At 37.6% G+C, this 15,850-nt stretch overlaps 1 protein-coding gene across 1 annotated transcript in view; it reads right to left on the bottom strand.

Annotated features, from left to right (window-relative positions):
• Nucleotides 1-1,478: 1,478 nt before the first annotated feature.
• Nucleotides 1,479-15,850, bottom strand: part of LOC107297077 (vomeronasal type-2 receptor 26-like) — a gene marked incomplete at both ends in the record, with an annotated part of 143,993 nt that continues 129,621 nt past the window's right edge. The window contains 3 exons of the mRNA XM_015826435.1: nucleotides 1,479-2,032; nucleotides 5,709-5,712; nucleotides 5,918-6,055. Coding sequence (XP_015681921.1) covers nucleotides 1,479-2,032; nucleotides 5,709-5,712; nucleotides 5,918-6,055 — 696 coding nt within the window. The remainder of the gene's footprint in view (nucleotides 2,033-5,708; nucleotides 5,713-5,917; nucleotides 6,056-15,850) is intronic.

The following is a 15,850-nucleotide window of genomic DNA, read 5'->3' as shown; positions in this document are numbered from 1 at the left end:
GGACAGCCTCACCCATGCATCAAGCAATGGGGATGACATGCCAGAGAGCCATCAGAGTCCTCTCAGTCACTGGAAGCTTGGGATTGTTGTATGGGGGGGGGGGACAGTAATGTGAATCTGAGCAGATTCCAGTTACTCAAAATCCTGGTTTCCTTGTTCACGTGGTATCCCATAGCCGGGAGGCTATTGGCCTAATGTAGGTTCAAACCATAGTCACAAGCCCAGACGAGCGTGCAGGAACATAAACCTCATTGGGGGCTCGCCACTTGACAATAGTTGGGAGGACCATATAGGGCAATCAAACAGAGAAATGATTTATGGGCTTGCTAGCTCTATAATTGGCTAAATAGCCCTAGCAGCCCATGTCTACGTCAATATTAGAAAACTGGCTTGTTTAGTAGTAAAATGTATAAGCCAAACATCAAATGCTACTCATCTTCTAAATGAGGATCAGGAACAGCAAAGAACGGCAATTTTGCAGAACATCCTGGCCATGGACTTTATGCTATTCAACATGGCCCATGGCTGTGAGGAGTTTTCAGGTTTGTGTTGCTTTAAACTCACTGACAATTCCTTGACATCCTTTACCTATGAATATGTACACTTACATCATTTGTTACTTAGTCTCTCCTGACATTTTGAGATACATAAATATGTGTGCATCTATTTATTATATGTGGGGCCATCTCTCAATATTAGTGTGTTTCCCCAAAAGCCCTACCCTGAAAATGAACCCTAGTTTTGGGGTGAGGCACACATCTAAAAATCAAGGTAGGGCAGGGTTGGGGGTGTGTGACTGCCCCACTTGCCCCACACACATTTATCTTGCAGCCAAGCCTCTCCTCGCCACCCCACTTCTTTTGCGGTGTCTCCTGCAGCCAGGCCTGCATTTCTCAGTCACAAGCCTTTCCAGAGGGCCACTGCAGCCAAGAACTGAGCTATGGATTCCATCCATAGCTTGGTTTTGCAAGACCTCTGCAGCCAAGGATCGAGCTATGGATTGAATCCTTAGCTCAGTACTCGGCTGCAGAGGCCTTCTGGAACCTGTATGGTGAGGATAAAGAGGGCTACCAACAATTTAAAAAACACAAATATTAATTATTAATTAATTTTATTATTTGATGATTATGTTAGATTTTAATTTTATTAATCTAACTATTTTTATTTCCTTGGATTTTAAATAACCAAACTGTAAAATAGAGGATAATGAACCACATAAATCAACAACAATTGCAATCAATAATCAAATATTATGAGCGTAAGAAACCATTTCATCATCAGGTCCCTATTGTTACCATTAGATGTTCCTTAGTATTTAGATTTGGCCTCAGGATGATAATGTAGCACTTGGGGAAGAAGATGCAACCCAACAGCCCAGCACCAGAAGACAAGATGGAGAAAACCTGCACGGCCACCATAGACTTTCCTTTGCTGCTCAGGTAGGTGGGCAGGAAGGAGACCCAGACACTGCAGAAGACCAGCATGCTGAAGGTGATCAGTTTGGCTTCATTGAAGGCCCCAGGCAGGTTTCTGGCCAAGAAAGCCACCGTGAAGCAAATGGCAGCCAGGAAGCCCATGTAGCCAAGGACAATATAAAACAAAGTGACAGAGCCTTCATTGCATTGAAGGATGATCTCTCCAGGCTGGGAGTGCAGGTCAGAGTCAGGGAATGGTGGAGAAACTCCCAGCCACATGACACAGATAGAAATTTGGACACCTGAACAAGAAAGGATGATGGAGTTGGCCAAGCTCTTTCCCAACCATCTCCTCATCCTGCTCCCTGGTTTTGAGGCCAGGAAGGCCAGCACTACTGTGATTGTTTTGGACAACACAGAAGACACTGCTACTGAGAAGACAATACTGAACATTGTTTGTCGGAGAAGACAAGTGGCTTTCCTTGGTTGTCCAATGAAGAGAAAGGGAGACAAAAAACAAAGCAGGAGGGAGACTAGGAGGATAAAGGAGAGGTCCCGGTTGTTGGCTTTGACAATGGGAGTTTCTAGGTATTTAAGGAATATGATTAAAACAAGGCCTGTGGTTAGGAACAAGAGTAGAGCAAAGGAAATAAGGATGATGCCCAGATGTTCTTCATAGGACAGGAAGGTTAATTTTTTTGTAATACATTTGACTCGGTTCTTGGTTGGATATTGATCATCTGGGCACTTGGTGCATTTTTTGATATCTGAAAAAACAAAGTAACATTTCTTTTATAGTCTTTCAAATTTCAAAAAAACCTTTGGATGAGATGTGATACTGAGAGATAGGAAAGCCTCAGTAAATGGTATATTCTTATAGTCCAGCAAAAAAATTCCCCAATATAACAAACTAATAAAAACAAAAACAACACAATAAAATTAAAAGAAGAAATATCTGATGCCACAACTTTCCTTCTATGAGGTAATCCACCAGATTCTTATCCCAAATATCTGGGAGAAGTAGCAACTCTCCAGAAGTTTAAGCAGATGAGGGCCTATTGGATTTTAAGGGGAAGTGGGTTCAATAGGGCAGGAACTGCACCAGAAAAGGCAGGCTTGTGAGGACCAATAAAGTGGCAATGTTTTAGGGAACAGATCTTTTGTATGCCAATTATATCTGCTTTGGTGGGACAAGCAGATATCCTCAAGGAGAGGAAGCCCTGCAGAACACTTTGTTCTGTCTCATGTAGGGTTTGAAAGGTGAATTTAATTGCATTTGGAAAGAAACGGGGAGCCTGTGCAGCCAGCACAATAAGGGTGTCCTGTGGAAGAACATAAGGAAACCCAACATTGTGCATGGCTTTGCATTCTGGACCATCTGTAAATTCAAGGTGTTTTTCAAGAGCAACCCCATGAGTATGGGATAAAAACATGAAAACAGAAAATTGATGGCAGAAAAAGATCTAGTGATCCATCAAGTCTGCTCCTTTAACTTTTTTGTTTTCTTATATATTTAATATTTTATTTATTTATTTTTTTCAGATGATGGGCATATGTTTATTCCAAAAACATTTAAACTCAGTTACTGATGATTGATCCACCTGATGGCTCATCTATTAAGAATCAATAGACACCCATCGTAGGAAAGAATGAAGAAACTCTACTACATATGTTAGTTTGAAATAAAGTAAACATAATAATACTGCCAGGAATTAAGTTACAAAAAATAAGCAACCGTAACCGCAAATAGAGATAAAGGACATATAGAGCTTTGTGCAAGACAATTATATGGAGAAAATGATACAACTCCACAGATGAACAGACATGTATACTAAACGCAAGGTAGAACTCCCAAAAAGATAAAGGTTCTGTGAAATTTCACTTCCCCATTTCTTCAAAACAACCGTATAAAACATCATGCTTTGCTATTTTTCAGGGTCTCAACCGCCTTAGGGGTTGGTACTGGAGTGCTTTAATAAAAGTTTATTATGAAAGTCCGTCTCTCACTTCTGGCTCTGATTGGCTGTGTGCCAGGCTTACCCATTTTCGGACAACAAAAGAAGCAGAAAAAAATAAGTCTGCCATCTGAGCATTTTCTTTTTTTCTTTCTTATTTCTTAATTTTTTTAAAATTTTTGTCAGATGATGGACATACTGTATGTTTATCAAAAAAGGGTTAAACACAGTTACTTCTCTCCCTCCATTGTTCTTCCCAATTAGATATTTCAGCTTATAAAGATTTATGATCTTGATAAAAATTAACTGATTAATTGAAGAATTGATTGATGTTTCTTTTGGCCTGTAATGTAAAGTTGATTTAGGTATGCAAATCTTATTGATTTAAAATCATTTTCAAGTTACAAAGAATACAGATATTTCTAAGAAAGTAAAACATGGATGGAAACATCCACACTGGCAAATGAAAGAGAGATGATGATGATGATGATGATGATGATGATGATGACTGCTGCTGCTGATGATGATGTTGATGATGATGATTATTATTATTAACAACAACAGCAACAATAACAATAATAATGTTGGTAGGGACTTTGGAGGTCATCTAGTCCACCCCTCTGCTCAGGCAGGAAGCCCTATTCCATTTTCTATCCAATCCTACCTCATCCTACAAGATCTTTTTCTTTTCCCTCCCATTAGGGAAGAAATTGGACACCATGAAAATTAAGAACAAAACAAATCAAACTTAAATGTGTCTTTAAGAGGCATATTGATCAAAGTTTCCCTATGGTGTCACCCACCTTCCTGAGTGGAGATGGTCCCCTCTGGACAAGGAATGCAGTCGTAGCAGCAAACTGGCTCTCCTTCTCAAGCCTGCTTGACAAATCCAGGCTGGCATTTTTCCACGCATTTAGACTGAGGCAGAGACTAAACAGAAAAAGAAGAAATGCCAAAGAAAATATGTCAGGACTCACCAGCCATGTAAGATGGAGGTAGACATGAACATCAGCCAAGTCATCTCTGGGCTTCACATAGGCAAATATGAAATCTCTGACCACTTCCACATGGTGGCAGGAGACACAATTGCAGGCAGATGCTTCATTCAGTTCCTCCCTTTTTCTTCTGACATATCAGATTACAATAAAGTAGCTTTCTACTTAACAAAGTCTGGAGGGATGAAACTGAGAAAAGATTTAACCATTAAGTGGCAGCCGGTGGGATCCTCCGATTATTGGAATTAACATGCATTCCTCCATTCTTCATGAATGCTTGATTTTAAAATATTCACAAATACTAAGTGTTAGAGTGAACTTTATTGTAAAATATATGTATTATTTTTTCATTTCATTGGATTTATTAAACTAGAATAAAACTGTGAAGAAGAAAGAAACTTTTGACCAGTAGGATCTGGAAAGGTTTCTTCTGGAGTGCATAAAACATTGCAAAGCTGCTTCCCTTTGAAAGCAGTCCAAAATTATCTCCTGTTAAGATAAAAAGGGAAATTCCCTTACAGAGAAGGGCTGTTAACCTTAAAGATATTCTTCATTCATTTATATAGCTGCCATGCTGGTAAACTAAAACTAAAACTGGCTGACTAGTTTCTAAAACGATACTGAGGTGAGAAGGAGGTGAGGTCGTGAGAACTTGTCCCTCAAAAAGGGTGAATTAGGGCTTTTTTGACGCACCACATGGGTCATGATTGTGAGCCCTGTGTGGAAAGGAATATTCAACACAAGGTATCCAACACAAGGTTTTTTCTATTGAGAGAATACAATTAGGTGAACACAATCTGACAGGGAAATACACACTCGTATTTATTATTAGTTTGATTTGTAACCTCTCAGTGTGTCCAAAAGTTGCTAACAATCAAGATAAAAAGTTGCATTCAAGGGATTTCCTTCAAAACTGCCCTTCTTTTACTTCTGATATCAGGATTTCCTTTTCACCAAATCATGTTTCAGTACTTCAGTTTTCAAGCCATTATCATGGTGAGATGGGCAGAAAATAAATTTAATCAATCAATCCATAAATGAGCTCACATCAGACCAGTCATTATTATTTCATATGAACTGAAAGCCTTGGATATTCTTCCTAAAGTCCACTATCCCAGTGGGGTCAGAGAGAGGCAGCTATAAGCATGTTCCTGTCTCACCATATGAGTCCCTGTCTCACCAGTTTTATGGTGATACTAAACTGCCGAAGGGACACTAAATGGCAATGATTCATGTCCTAAATAATAATCACCCCATATCTCATTTTGGATCAGCTTACAACAGGGTTTAGCATGATAGCATCAGAAGGGAAACCTTGGTCAATAGAACTGAAGCATGCTTACCTGCCTAAGAAAATTATAGAGATTTTACTCCACACATTCAATTCTCAGTGAAGGTGACCCACTTTTTTTTATTGGGTTTAGCACACTTGAAACGGCTTTGGAAAAAAGAGAAAAGACTTCAATATTTTCCCCACCTTGTTGAGCAATTTTAACTGTGACAACGCATCTTGTTTGATTGTAAGTCTCTGTCTTTCAAAAATCCCCAATACCTGTTCGATGGGATCCTCCTTGGGGAGAATCACCTTACTAATGATCTGCAGATCTGCTGCTATGTCTCCATTCTGATCCAAGTACACTTTCAGCAGGGAAAGATTGTACAGTTCCCTCTTCTTTAGAAATGGATGGAACTAGAATGGAAACATCCAAGAATTTAAAAGCAGAAATCTTGGTTTCTTATCTCTTATCAATTTTTACATTTGAATCTTTCTTCTATGGTTGTTTAGCTTGCAAATATTGTGAATTGGGAGAACAAGTGTTACCATTATCTTCAGAACTGAAGTACAAAGATTCAGCAATATTTCTAAATCATGTCATATACTGATAAAATGTATATTGAAAAAATGTAATTAACAAAAATTATCAATCAAATATAACAGTCTAGCAAAGGTCACCAATCAAGTAAAAAAATAAACAAATAACTAGAGTATTCATGAACTCCTTGCAAACAATAGGGTGATTACCAGAAAGCAAGGATTTGTTAAGAAGAAAGTTGCAAGGCTAATCTTCATTCAGGTAGAAGAGATAGGAAAAATGACCAGATGAAGTAATTCTACTTTATTGTAAGGCTATATTAACAAAATCTTGCATTGTGAAAGTACAAATCTTTCACCATCTATTTTGACAGTCAAAAAATTTAGGGAGGACTTTTTCTGAGTTTCTTTCTCTGCCTGTTACGCAGCTGTGGGTTGAGCCCCCCACAAACCATCTTATCTGATCCTTCCCTGCATCTCTTTCTCTGGTCCTCCAAACTCATTCACACATATCATTATACTTCCTTAACAGATTGTGTGAATACTGGTAGTATAACTTGTTTTTAGCGAAGAATTAACAAAGTGCTTCATGATGTGATGAATGGGGATCTAGTTAATTGAGTGCTGGATGGTATGAGATAATTAAGTGGATTCAACTGTTTCAAAAATTGTACTCAAATAAATATTAATATTTCTGATAAAATTGGGGAATTATGAAAAACAATTAGACATTGGTGATTGTTTCTTCTATATTTTCTTTAATAAAGGAAGTAGATAAATCATGATTTTGTGATGCAAAAATTTTAATAACACTTGGACAAAGTTATTTTGGTCTCCTTTAATAATCCCCAGCTTCTCTCAGGTCCCTATAGATCCCTGTCTTGATGCTGCCATCCTGATGGGAGGGGGGACCTTTGGAGCTCTCCTGTGATGTGTTTAGCTTTGCTTTGTTGACTCCGTTCCGCTACCCGAGGTCATCTGCCTTGATGGAATCAGTGACCAGTCATTGCAGGGTGCAAATATGACTGACTGCCTTCGCAGTGTTTATTACTTTTTATACAGTATTCCAAGTAGCATAAAGTAACACGGCAACAGCATTTTTATTGGTGAAACTCCTTGCCAATCCTTAAGAATATACTAGCTAGGAGGCCCCAGCCAGGGAGCAGTTTTCTGCCACATCCTGTTGGTGTAAGCTAGCTGATATCATGCAGGTGAGGTCATTACCAGGGGTAGTTTCCCACATTGCCATGGTGATGTGAACAGATGAGATCATGTAGAGAGGAGAGGCATGAAAGCTTTGGAGGGGCAGTTTGCTGCTCACAACCTCTACCTGACCCTATCTCTACACTGCCTCACCTCACCAAGGAAGAGATGCCTTGGAACATCTTACCACAGTTTCCGTCTGGAGTTCTCACAACCTCTTTGCACCTCTGGATTGGCTCCGATGGACTGGGCAGTTGAGAGGGATTTTGAACAATGGGGTTTAGCCTAACAATTTTACCCGGGAACTTCAGATTCTGCCTGCCTAATTATTAGCATCCAGGATTTGATACATGATTGTATGTATGTAATGAATGGCAAGTATAATCTGTATTAATATTTCATTTGTAGTTTTTCTCACATTATTCTATGCCTAGAATGGTTACTGATTATAATAAAATAGTAGTAATATTTTAATGTTATGATTATAACTGTATTATTATTTTTTGATAATGTCATTAATGATCCAGTGGAATGATATCAGGCCCTCTTCCAGGCACCAAACTTGGAGAATGCACTGCACAAAATTTTCATCAGCTTTAGTCAAGGACAAAGGAGAGGAAGAGATCAAAGGAGCTGCTTTAAGCCTTGAGGAAAGACATAAAGCAGCAGAACCATGTTGGAATAGAATAGAATAGAATAGAATAGAATAGAATAGAATAGAATAGAATAGAATAGAATAGCTGGAAGGGACCTTGGAGGTCTTCTAGTCCAGCCCCTGGCTCAAGCAAGAAAAACCTATACCATCTCAGACAAGTGACTGTCTAGTCTCTTCCTAGAAATCTCAAGTAATGGAGCGCCCACGATTTCTGAAGGCAAGCTGTTCCACTGATTAATTGTCCTTACTGTCAGGAAGTTTCTCCTTAATTCCAGGTTGCTTCTCTCTTTGATCAGTTTCCAACCATTGTTTCTTGTCCTAGTTTACAGGAGCTTAAAATCAGAAAAAGTCTGGGAACTTTTTTTCGAACATATAAAAGGTCTTGGTTGTTGAAGGGAGGATGCAGCACTCTTCCGATAAGTAGGACATGTTGTACAGAAGCTTAAGATCTTAAACCACAAAGCCCAGAGAGCACAAAAGACCCTGAAAAGGAATTTAGTTTGATGGATTCTTGTTGGGACCTCATACCTTCCACGGCTGCAGCCTTGGAGCCCCCAACCTCTCTTCACCCTTCTTCCTTCTCCTCTGGGGTTTGGATGCAGCACTTAAGACGTGGGTCAGAATCTTTATGATGCTATAAGTAAAAATGCTATTTGCGACCCACATCTTATTCTTTTTCTCTTGGGTCTCCACTGGTGCTTTCTTTGTGCATCTTTTCTGTCCTTTGACAGAAAAGGTGTATTTTGAAACAGAACAGTGCAAATACTCAGCTTGAAATTCAGGTTCCACAAAGAAATATCTTTTAAAGGCATTATCGTTTTCCCAACTCTTTTTCCACTGAAAGGGAAAGCTCCAAATACTATGGACGTGCTTGAGACGCCTATCCTTTTTCCCTGTAAATGTTCCAACCATTGCTATGATCCAGACTTTCCCTTCAATGGGTCCTGGCAAACCTTCAAGTGCTGAATGGAAGGGAAGAATTCTGTCCCAAGGGGACTCAAATTCCATGAAGTGAACAAAGATGTTGACTTGTCTCCACTTAGAGAGGGCATCTTTGAGGGATGGTGTACGTCCAGTCATTGAGAATTGTTGTGTTATAACAACACAAATTCTATTCTTGACAAGCATAGGAGTAAAAGTCCTCATGAAATTCTCTCCCTTCTCTGTGTCTGGAGCAAAGAGACCAATCAGGGTCCATCCAAAATGGAGGAGAATTTGGACAATTCCTGGGTAATGGATCCCTTGTTTGGGGAGCATCGGATGGAAAAAAGGGAATTGACTTTTATTACTCAGAGCTTCAGAAGTAATTCTCTCACTGACCTGAAAAAAGCAATTCTGTGTTATATTTGGGGTCCTACCAAGTCCCAATTTTTAGCTTTTAATAAATCGAATATTTTTCTCATGCACATATTAGAACATTTTCTGTTGCTTAGTCATTAGGCCATATCAAAGTACAGAATATAAAACACAGAATATAACAAGACTGCATGTAAAAACAAAATTTAGAAAAATAAGTACAAAAAATTAAAATAGTATTTCTTTATAACACCAGAATTTACCATTATCAGACCATAATTTCTTTCCAAAAAGGGCATTATTATTTACAACTTTTGAATTCTGAGCACAGAGGAAATACATTTTTTTAATATTAGGATCCCAATAGATTGTTTCTCTAAAGTGCAATCCAAGATATTGATCTCCCTCTTTCTTAAACAATTGACATTCAAAATAATAGCTGTATTACATCTTCTATTTCTGGAGCTCCACAAATACAAATATATTCATTGTAAGGAGTTTGGAAGATTTAACTCAATACTTGGAAGGTACATTTGTAGCAGCTGATGCCTTTCAGTGTGCCAACTTACTGAACATACTTTTCTCTATTTTGAAGATTTTGGATTCTTTGTGCAGTATTTTTTTAGGTTTTTCTCGAGTGGCAAAAAAAGACAGGGAGATGACAATTCCTAATATAAAATCAAGAATATTTTAAATGAAATTTGTTTGTTGTAATAGTGTTTGGGGACTTTAATGAAGATAAGGACCAAGGGTTACATGATAGCAGTCTTCCAATATCTCAGGGGCTGCCCCAAAGAAGAGGGAGTCAAGCTATTTTCCAAAGTGCCTGAAGGCAGGACAAGAAGCAACGGATGGAAACTAACCGAGGAGAGAATCAACCTGGAACTAAGGAGAAATTTCCTGACAGTTAGAACAATTAACCAGTGGAACTCCTTGCCTCCAGAAGCAGTGAATGCTCCAACACTGGAAGTTTTTAAGAAGAGACTGGACAGCCATTTGTCTGACATGGTATAGGGTTTCCTGCCTAAGCAGGGGGTTGGACTAGATGACCTCCAAGGTACTTTCCAACTTTATTATTATTATTATTTAAAGAAAATTTTATTGATTTTCTATTTTTACATTTAAATATTTGAAAATCAACGTGGCAGCTGAGTTAATCGATAATTCAATAACATACAAATATCTTTAATACAGATCTGAAACTATTACATTAAATATTTCCTCTCTTTTCCCCTTAGTATTTACTGTCTCATATTTAAACTAATACAATTCTTATTATATCGATTAAATAAAAAAGTAACTTTCTTACATTTATCAATAATTTTTAGTTTATACATATCCTAGTTATTTTAACATTCAATCTTTATAGACAATCAATGTCCTAATTAGTTTTTCCTAATTTTTAGTTTCCCATTAATATTTAACTTTAACATTTAATAATTATAATTTCCAAGTTTTAAATAACCCCAGTTCCCTTTATCACAATTCATCACAAGATCTAATGTTCAGATTACATGTCTTACCTATTTGAATATATTCTATTTCTCATCATCTTACATCAACTAATTAATACAATATAACATTCTTATTTTCTTTTAATTTCCAAGTATCTTAAATTTAGTAACCATATTTCTTTTATTTCAACATTTAATTCTTCTACTATCTCATATTTAATTGTTTTTATTATATCAGCTAAGTAAAGACATATTTACTACATTCATCAATAGATTTTTAGCTTATATATATCTTAATTACTTTTACATTTAACTTTTATAAGCAAATCAATATTCCAATTTAACTGCTAGTATTTATACTTCCAAGTTTTAAATGACCAAAGTTTTCTTTATCTCAGCTCATAACAAAATCTCGTATTCAAAATACACATCTTATCTATTTGAGTATGTTCTATTTTAATTCTCACTAATAAATAAAACCCCAATTTTCTTCAGTCTTATTCTAACTTTCTTTCTTTGCCAACTCGTCTTCCATGTCCGTGCTTTTAAGTATTAAATAAAACTCCCTGTGTTGTTATGTATGTTGTTTGAAGTAGAAAAAGCCATCCGGTCGCCATTTTTTTTAAAGAAAGAACAAATCATCTCTCTATTTTTCCATCTCAACGTAGTTGGTCCTGAACTGTTTATCTTCTCTTCAGTCTGTTCTTCTTCTTGATCTTCAGGTTTCTTCTGGTTCATATAGAAAGTCTTTTCCCTTTTCCATGTTGTCAGGCCCTTTTCTGGGTTTTCCATTAATTGTGTTTGTTGATCATTTGAATATTCTGTCATAGTATTTAATTGTTCCACTTCTTGTATTATATTCTCTGTGTTTAATTTTTTAGTTGTGAGCAAAGTTTGGGTTCGTATATCTAGGCTGACATCTTGTTCTTTTCTGTAACTTCTTATTTCATCAGTAGCTGTAAGAATAGTTTCATAAATTGCTTTCAACATAAAGAGAATCTGTTCCTGATCTTCATCCATGTTTTCTTTGTAGTGTGCTATGTTAAAGGCTTTACAATCAGAGAATGAAAAAAAATTGTTACTGAGTATAGAACACAGCTGGGCTTCTTGCAGCCAATATCTGTCAAGGTTACAAAAGTCTTATCTATAGTCTGGGCTACAAGCCAAGTCTCTTTTAAGCAATAACAAGTTGTAATATCAGGTTTAGTCACAAGATGTTGCCCATACCATTTAGAGTTTTCTTTTAAGTCCAAAATTTTTATAGTCTTTTCAATTTTACTTCTTTTTTGTAAGTAAAAACCCAGATCATCAATAAGAATAAAAAATCTTTTAGTCCACAAATTTTAAAAAGATAAAAATCCAATTAGAATCAAATTATTCTTGCAACATTTTAAACTCCCCTGGATAGTCAGTCGCCACTGTTTTTAGAGGTTGGGATAGAATCTCCCTTCCCTCTCCACAGGGAGGAAAGTATTTTGAGCAGCTTGTGCAGGTAGAAAAAATAGTTCGGATTTAAGAGAGGTAGATCTCACTCAGTCTCATCTGCGCTGCTTTATAGTTGCCTGGTGGTAAATTTGACTTCAGCTATCTGCAGCCTAGTGATGAGCCATATTTCTATGGCCGGTCTTTTGTCTGCCAGTTTTCAGGGCTGCCACGGATCGAGCAGAAGGGCTACCGCCCTCCTGTGATCAAGCAGGGATCCCCTCCTTGCTGGTCGCCCCTACACAGCGACTTTCAACCCTTTCCAGGGTCCCCCAGCAGTGCAAAATCGGACATGGAAGATGTAGCTCACCTTCCAAATGTCTGTGGCAGCTGCTTCGGCAAACCGGAAGTTGTTGTCGTCATCATCATCATCATCATCATCATCAATAATAATAATAATCATTGCACAGTCAGCCAGATGTTCAACTGGATTTGGTATTTTTGTCTACCTATCGAGTCTTTACCAAAGACCTTGGATAGGCAGATGTGGATGTTTGATGGTATTACAGATACCATCGCAGGATAGAAGCAGTCCCTAGTAAGGCTGCATTTTGCAATTGACTAAAGTGCCAATAGTGTTCAAGTGGTTCTCCAGTTGTTTTGGGATTGCCTATTACTATTGGTACTATCCTTGCTTGCTTTTGCCACAGTCCTAAATGTTAATCTTTTGTTCCTCTGCTATTGGGGCAGTTTCCTTTCTGCTCAGGTGGAAAAAGATTGTTTTCAACTAGATGCTGTTGTACTGCATCAACTACCACACCAGTTAGCAATTTGAAAGTTGTTGGTAAGCAGGTAATTGGCCTGTAGTTGCCTGTAGTTGCCCCTTTTGCTGGATTTTTCATTATTAGCTAGGTTTTCCCAGGTCTTAGCCACTTTTCAATTTCTCCTCCTTGTAGTATATTGTTGAACTGCTTGGCAATGAGTGGGTGTATAACAGTTAGATGTTTCAACCAAAACCCATGCAGTTCATCTTCACTTGGTGCTGACAAATTTTTGATCTTCCTTGCTCTTTTTTATACCAGTTTTGTTGTTATTACTAGTTCTTTCATTTCAACTTCTGTTTTATTTCAATCCGCCTCTTTTAACCAAGTTGCATCCTTGTTGTATTTCTTTGGGTTATCCCATATCTGCTTCCAGAACTGCACTGTTTCTTCCTTGTCAGGTACTGACTGATTCATTGCAGTTTCTCCATTGATGGATTGGTAGAAATGTTTCTGATTGGATTGAAATTGGAGATTCTGCCTATAATTTGCAATTTGAGCTTCATATCTACTGATTTTCCTGGCTATAGCTTTTATTTGCTGCCTTATTATTTCCAGTGCTTCCTTGATCTTCCTTGTTTCTAAGTGGTATTTCTTGATTAGGTATTCTTTAATCTTTTTGTTCTTCAGCTTCTTTTCTTTCATCTGTTCTAGCTTGCATGTGATCTTAACTTGCTGATCTTATTTTCTAGTCTAACCTTCCATTTTTGTGGTGCAATGTTTGTTTGTTTTTCTTCTTTGTTGATTTTGCATCCCAGGTATTCAGTTATAACTACAGCTATGCTGTACATTAGTTGGTTTGTTTCTTGCAGTGAATTGGTGCTTATACTTGATATTGCAGTATTTGCATATTTTAAGGCTTGTGCTAGCTGTTTCTTTGGAACAAGCTTCAATGCAGGCAGCCTTATTCTGTTGTTTTTGTGCTGTTCTAGATGCTCAGTTATTCTTTGTTTCAATTCTTTTATAAGAAATCAATCTCCCAAAACAAGAAGGACTCCTTCTCCACGGACCAAAGGTTTACTCTTGTCAACATATAGAGACTACCTAAAGAAGTGACCCAACTCCCCCTGGTTTGCCTCTATATTCTGAATTACTTCTGGTAAGGCTTTGATTTCTTTGCCCTGGGTAAACCTTTGCAGTTCGTCCAATTCTGTTTCTGTGAATGCTTTATTTCATATTATAAATCGGCGTTGATCTGCTAGTCTCTGTTCTGTTATTTCTGATTCTGGATGTTGTTCTTTCCAGAACTGGTGCATTCATTTTAGATATCCTCTTCTTGTTGGACTTGATCTGTAGTAACAGATCATTATTTCTTTGTTTTCAATGACTGTGTATCTGTGACGGGTAAACACCTTTTCTTCCAGTAGTTCTGCAGCTGCTGGCCCTGGTTGCTCAGCCAACAGTCCTGAGTCCTGTAACCCATTTTTCACCAGATATCCAGGAACTTCAATATCTAGCGTGGACCTTGTTAATCTGGGCGACATCCGAGCCAGTATGGCTTTCTGAAATTTACGTCTCACCATATTTTTTATGGGAGAGACACTCTTTGTCTGACTCCTCTGATGAGACCTGTCCAGTATGGTTGAACCTTTGGCATAGCTCTCATCTTCCTCAGAGTACACAAGCCCCACAACCACGTCAAGGTAGTGCCTCACTGGGGTATTATTATTATTATTATTATTATTATTATTATTATTATTATTATTATTATTATTATTATTATTATTTTCCATACCATTAATTTTATTAAAAATAATTATATGCCCCAATTTTATAAATTCTATAAATTCCCAATTCTGCTCTGAAGGCAGCAGCTGAAGTCCTTTTATCCACCCTCAAGATATTTCTCAAATGATGTGATCGGATTTGTTCTAGCAGTGATATAAATTAAATCCCAAAGTTCAGTTCAATATAAGTGCATAATAGTAATGTTGATATTTTGTATTTAATAATTCAGTCTAAGGAAGCCGCATACCTATGATTTTTTTTAAAATTAACAGTGCATTCACTTGTGCCTTCTAAATGAGCTCCTTTGATGTTGAGGGAGCCCAGATCCAGTCACAGAGAAAAGTTCCCCCAGGTGAGGAAAGGTGTGAACTTGCTCTGTTGTCTCCTCATCTATTAGCCCTATATGGCAATGCTGTCATTTCCCAAAGACCATCACTTTTGACTTTGACTCATCCATAATCAGATAATTATTATGAGAATAGGAGCCAAGTTAACAGCACATGTAATCCAAATGTCATATTGGCAACACCTTTGTCTTACCTTTTGGTACATATCAATCCTACTTCTCATGGCTCCATTGAGCTCCAAACACACTCTCAAACAAATGAACAAAAATGGGATGGAAGGGACCATGGAGGTTTTCTAGTCTGACCCCCTGCCCATAGCAAGAGATCCTATAGCAATCTAGACAAAATGAATGTCCAGCCTCTTTTTGAAAATCTCCATTAATGGAGCACCCACAACTTCATGAGGCAAGCCATTCCACCGATTAATAGTTCTCTGTCAGTGCTTGTAGAAAGGGCTTTGAGTAGGGTCAACATCCTGAGCTCCATTTTAAGGGCAGTCAATTTCTTCCATGATATTTCTTTGTTTACTGTGTCAAATGCTATATAGGCAGCCAACCATTATTTCCTCTGACTGATATTTTTATAGTTAGATGGTTCAAGACAAAAGAATTGTCAATAGTGGATCACATCTGCCTAAAGACTGCTGGTTCTTCTACAAGGAATGCACTTTTCATCCACCTACTATCAATTCTTTTCAAGGGGACGTTTGCATATATTTTTGTCACAATATCTGTTAGAGAAATGGG

The sequence above is a fragment of the Protobothrops mucrosquamatus genome, unplaced genomic scaffold (genome assembly GCF_001527695.2).
Source record: "Protobothrops mucrosquamatus isolate PMUCROS unplaced genomic scaffold, P.Mucros_1.0 scaffold3134, whole genome shotgun sequence".
Taxonomy (NCBI): Eukaryota; Metazoa; Chordata; class Lepidosauria; order Squamata; family Viperidae; genus Protobothrops; species Protobothrops mucrosquamatus.
This window is presented reverse-complemented; position numbering and strand designations above follow the sequence as displayed.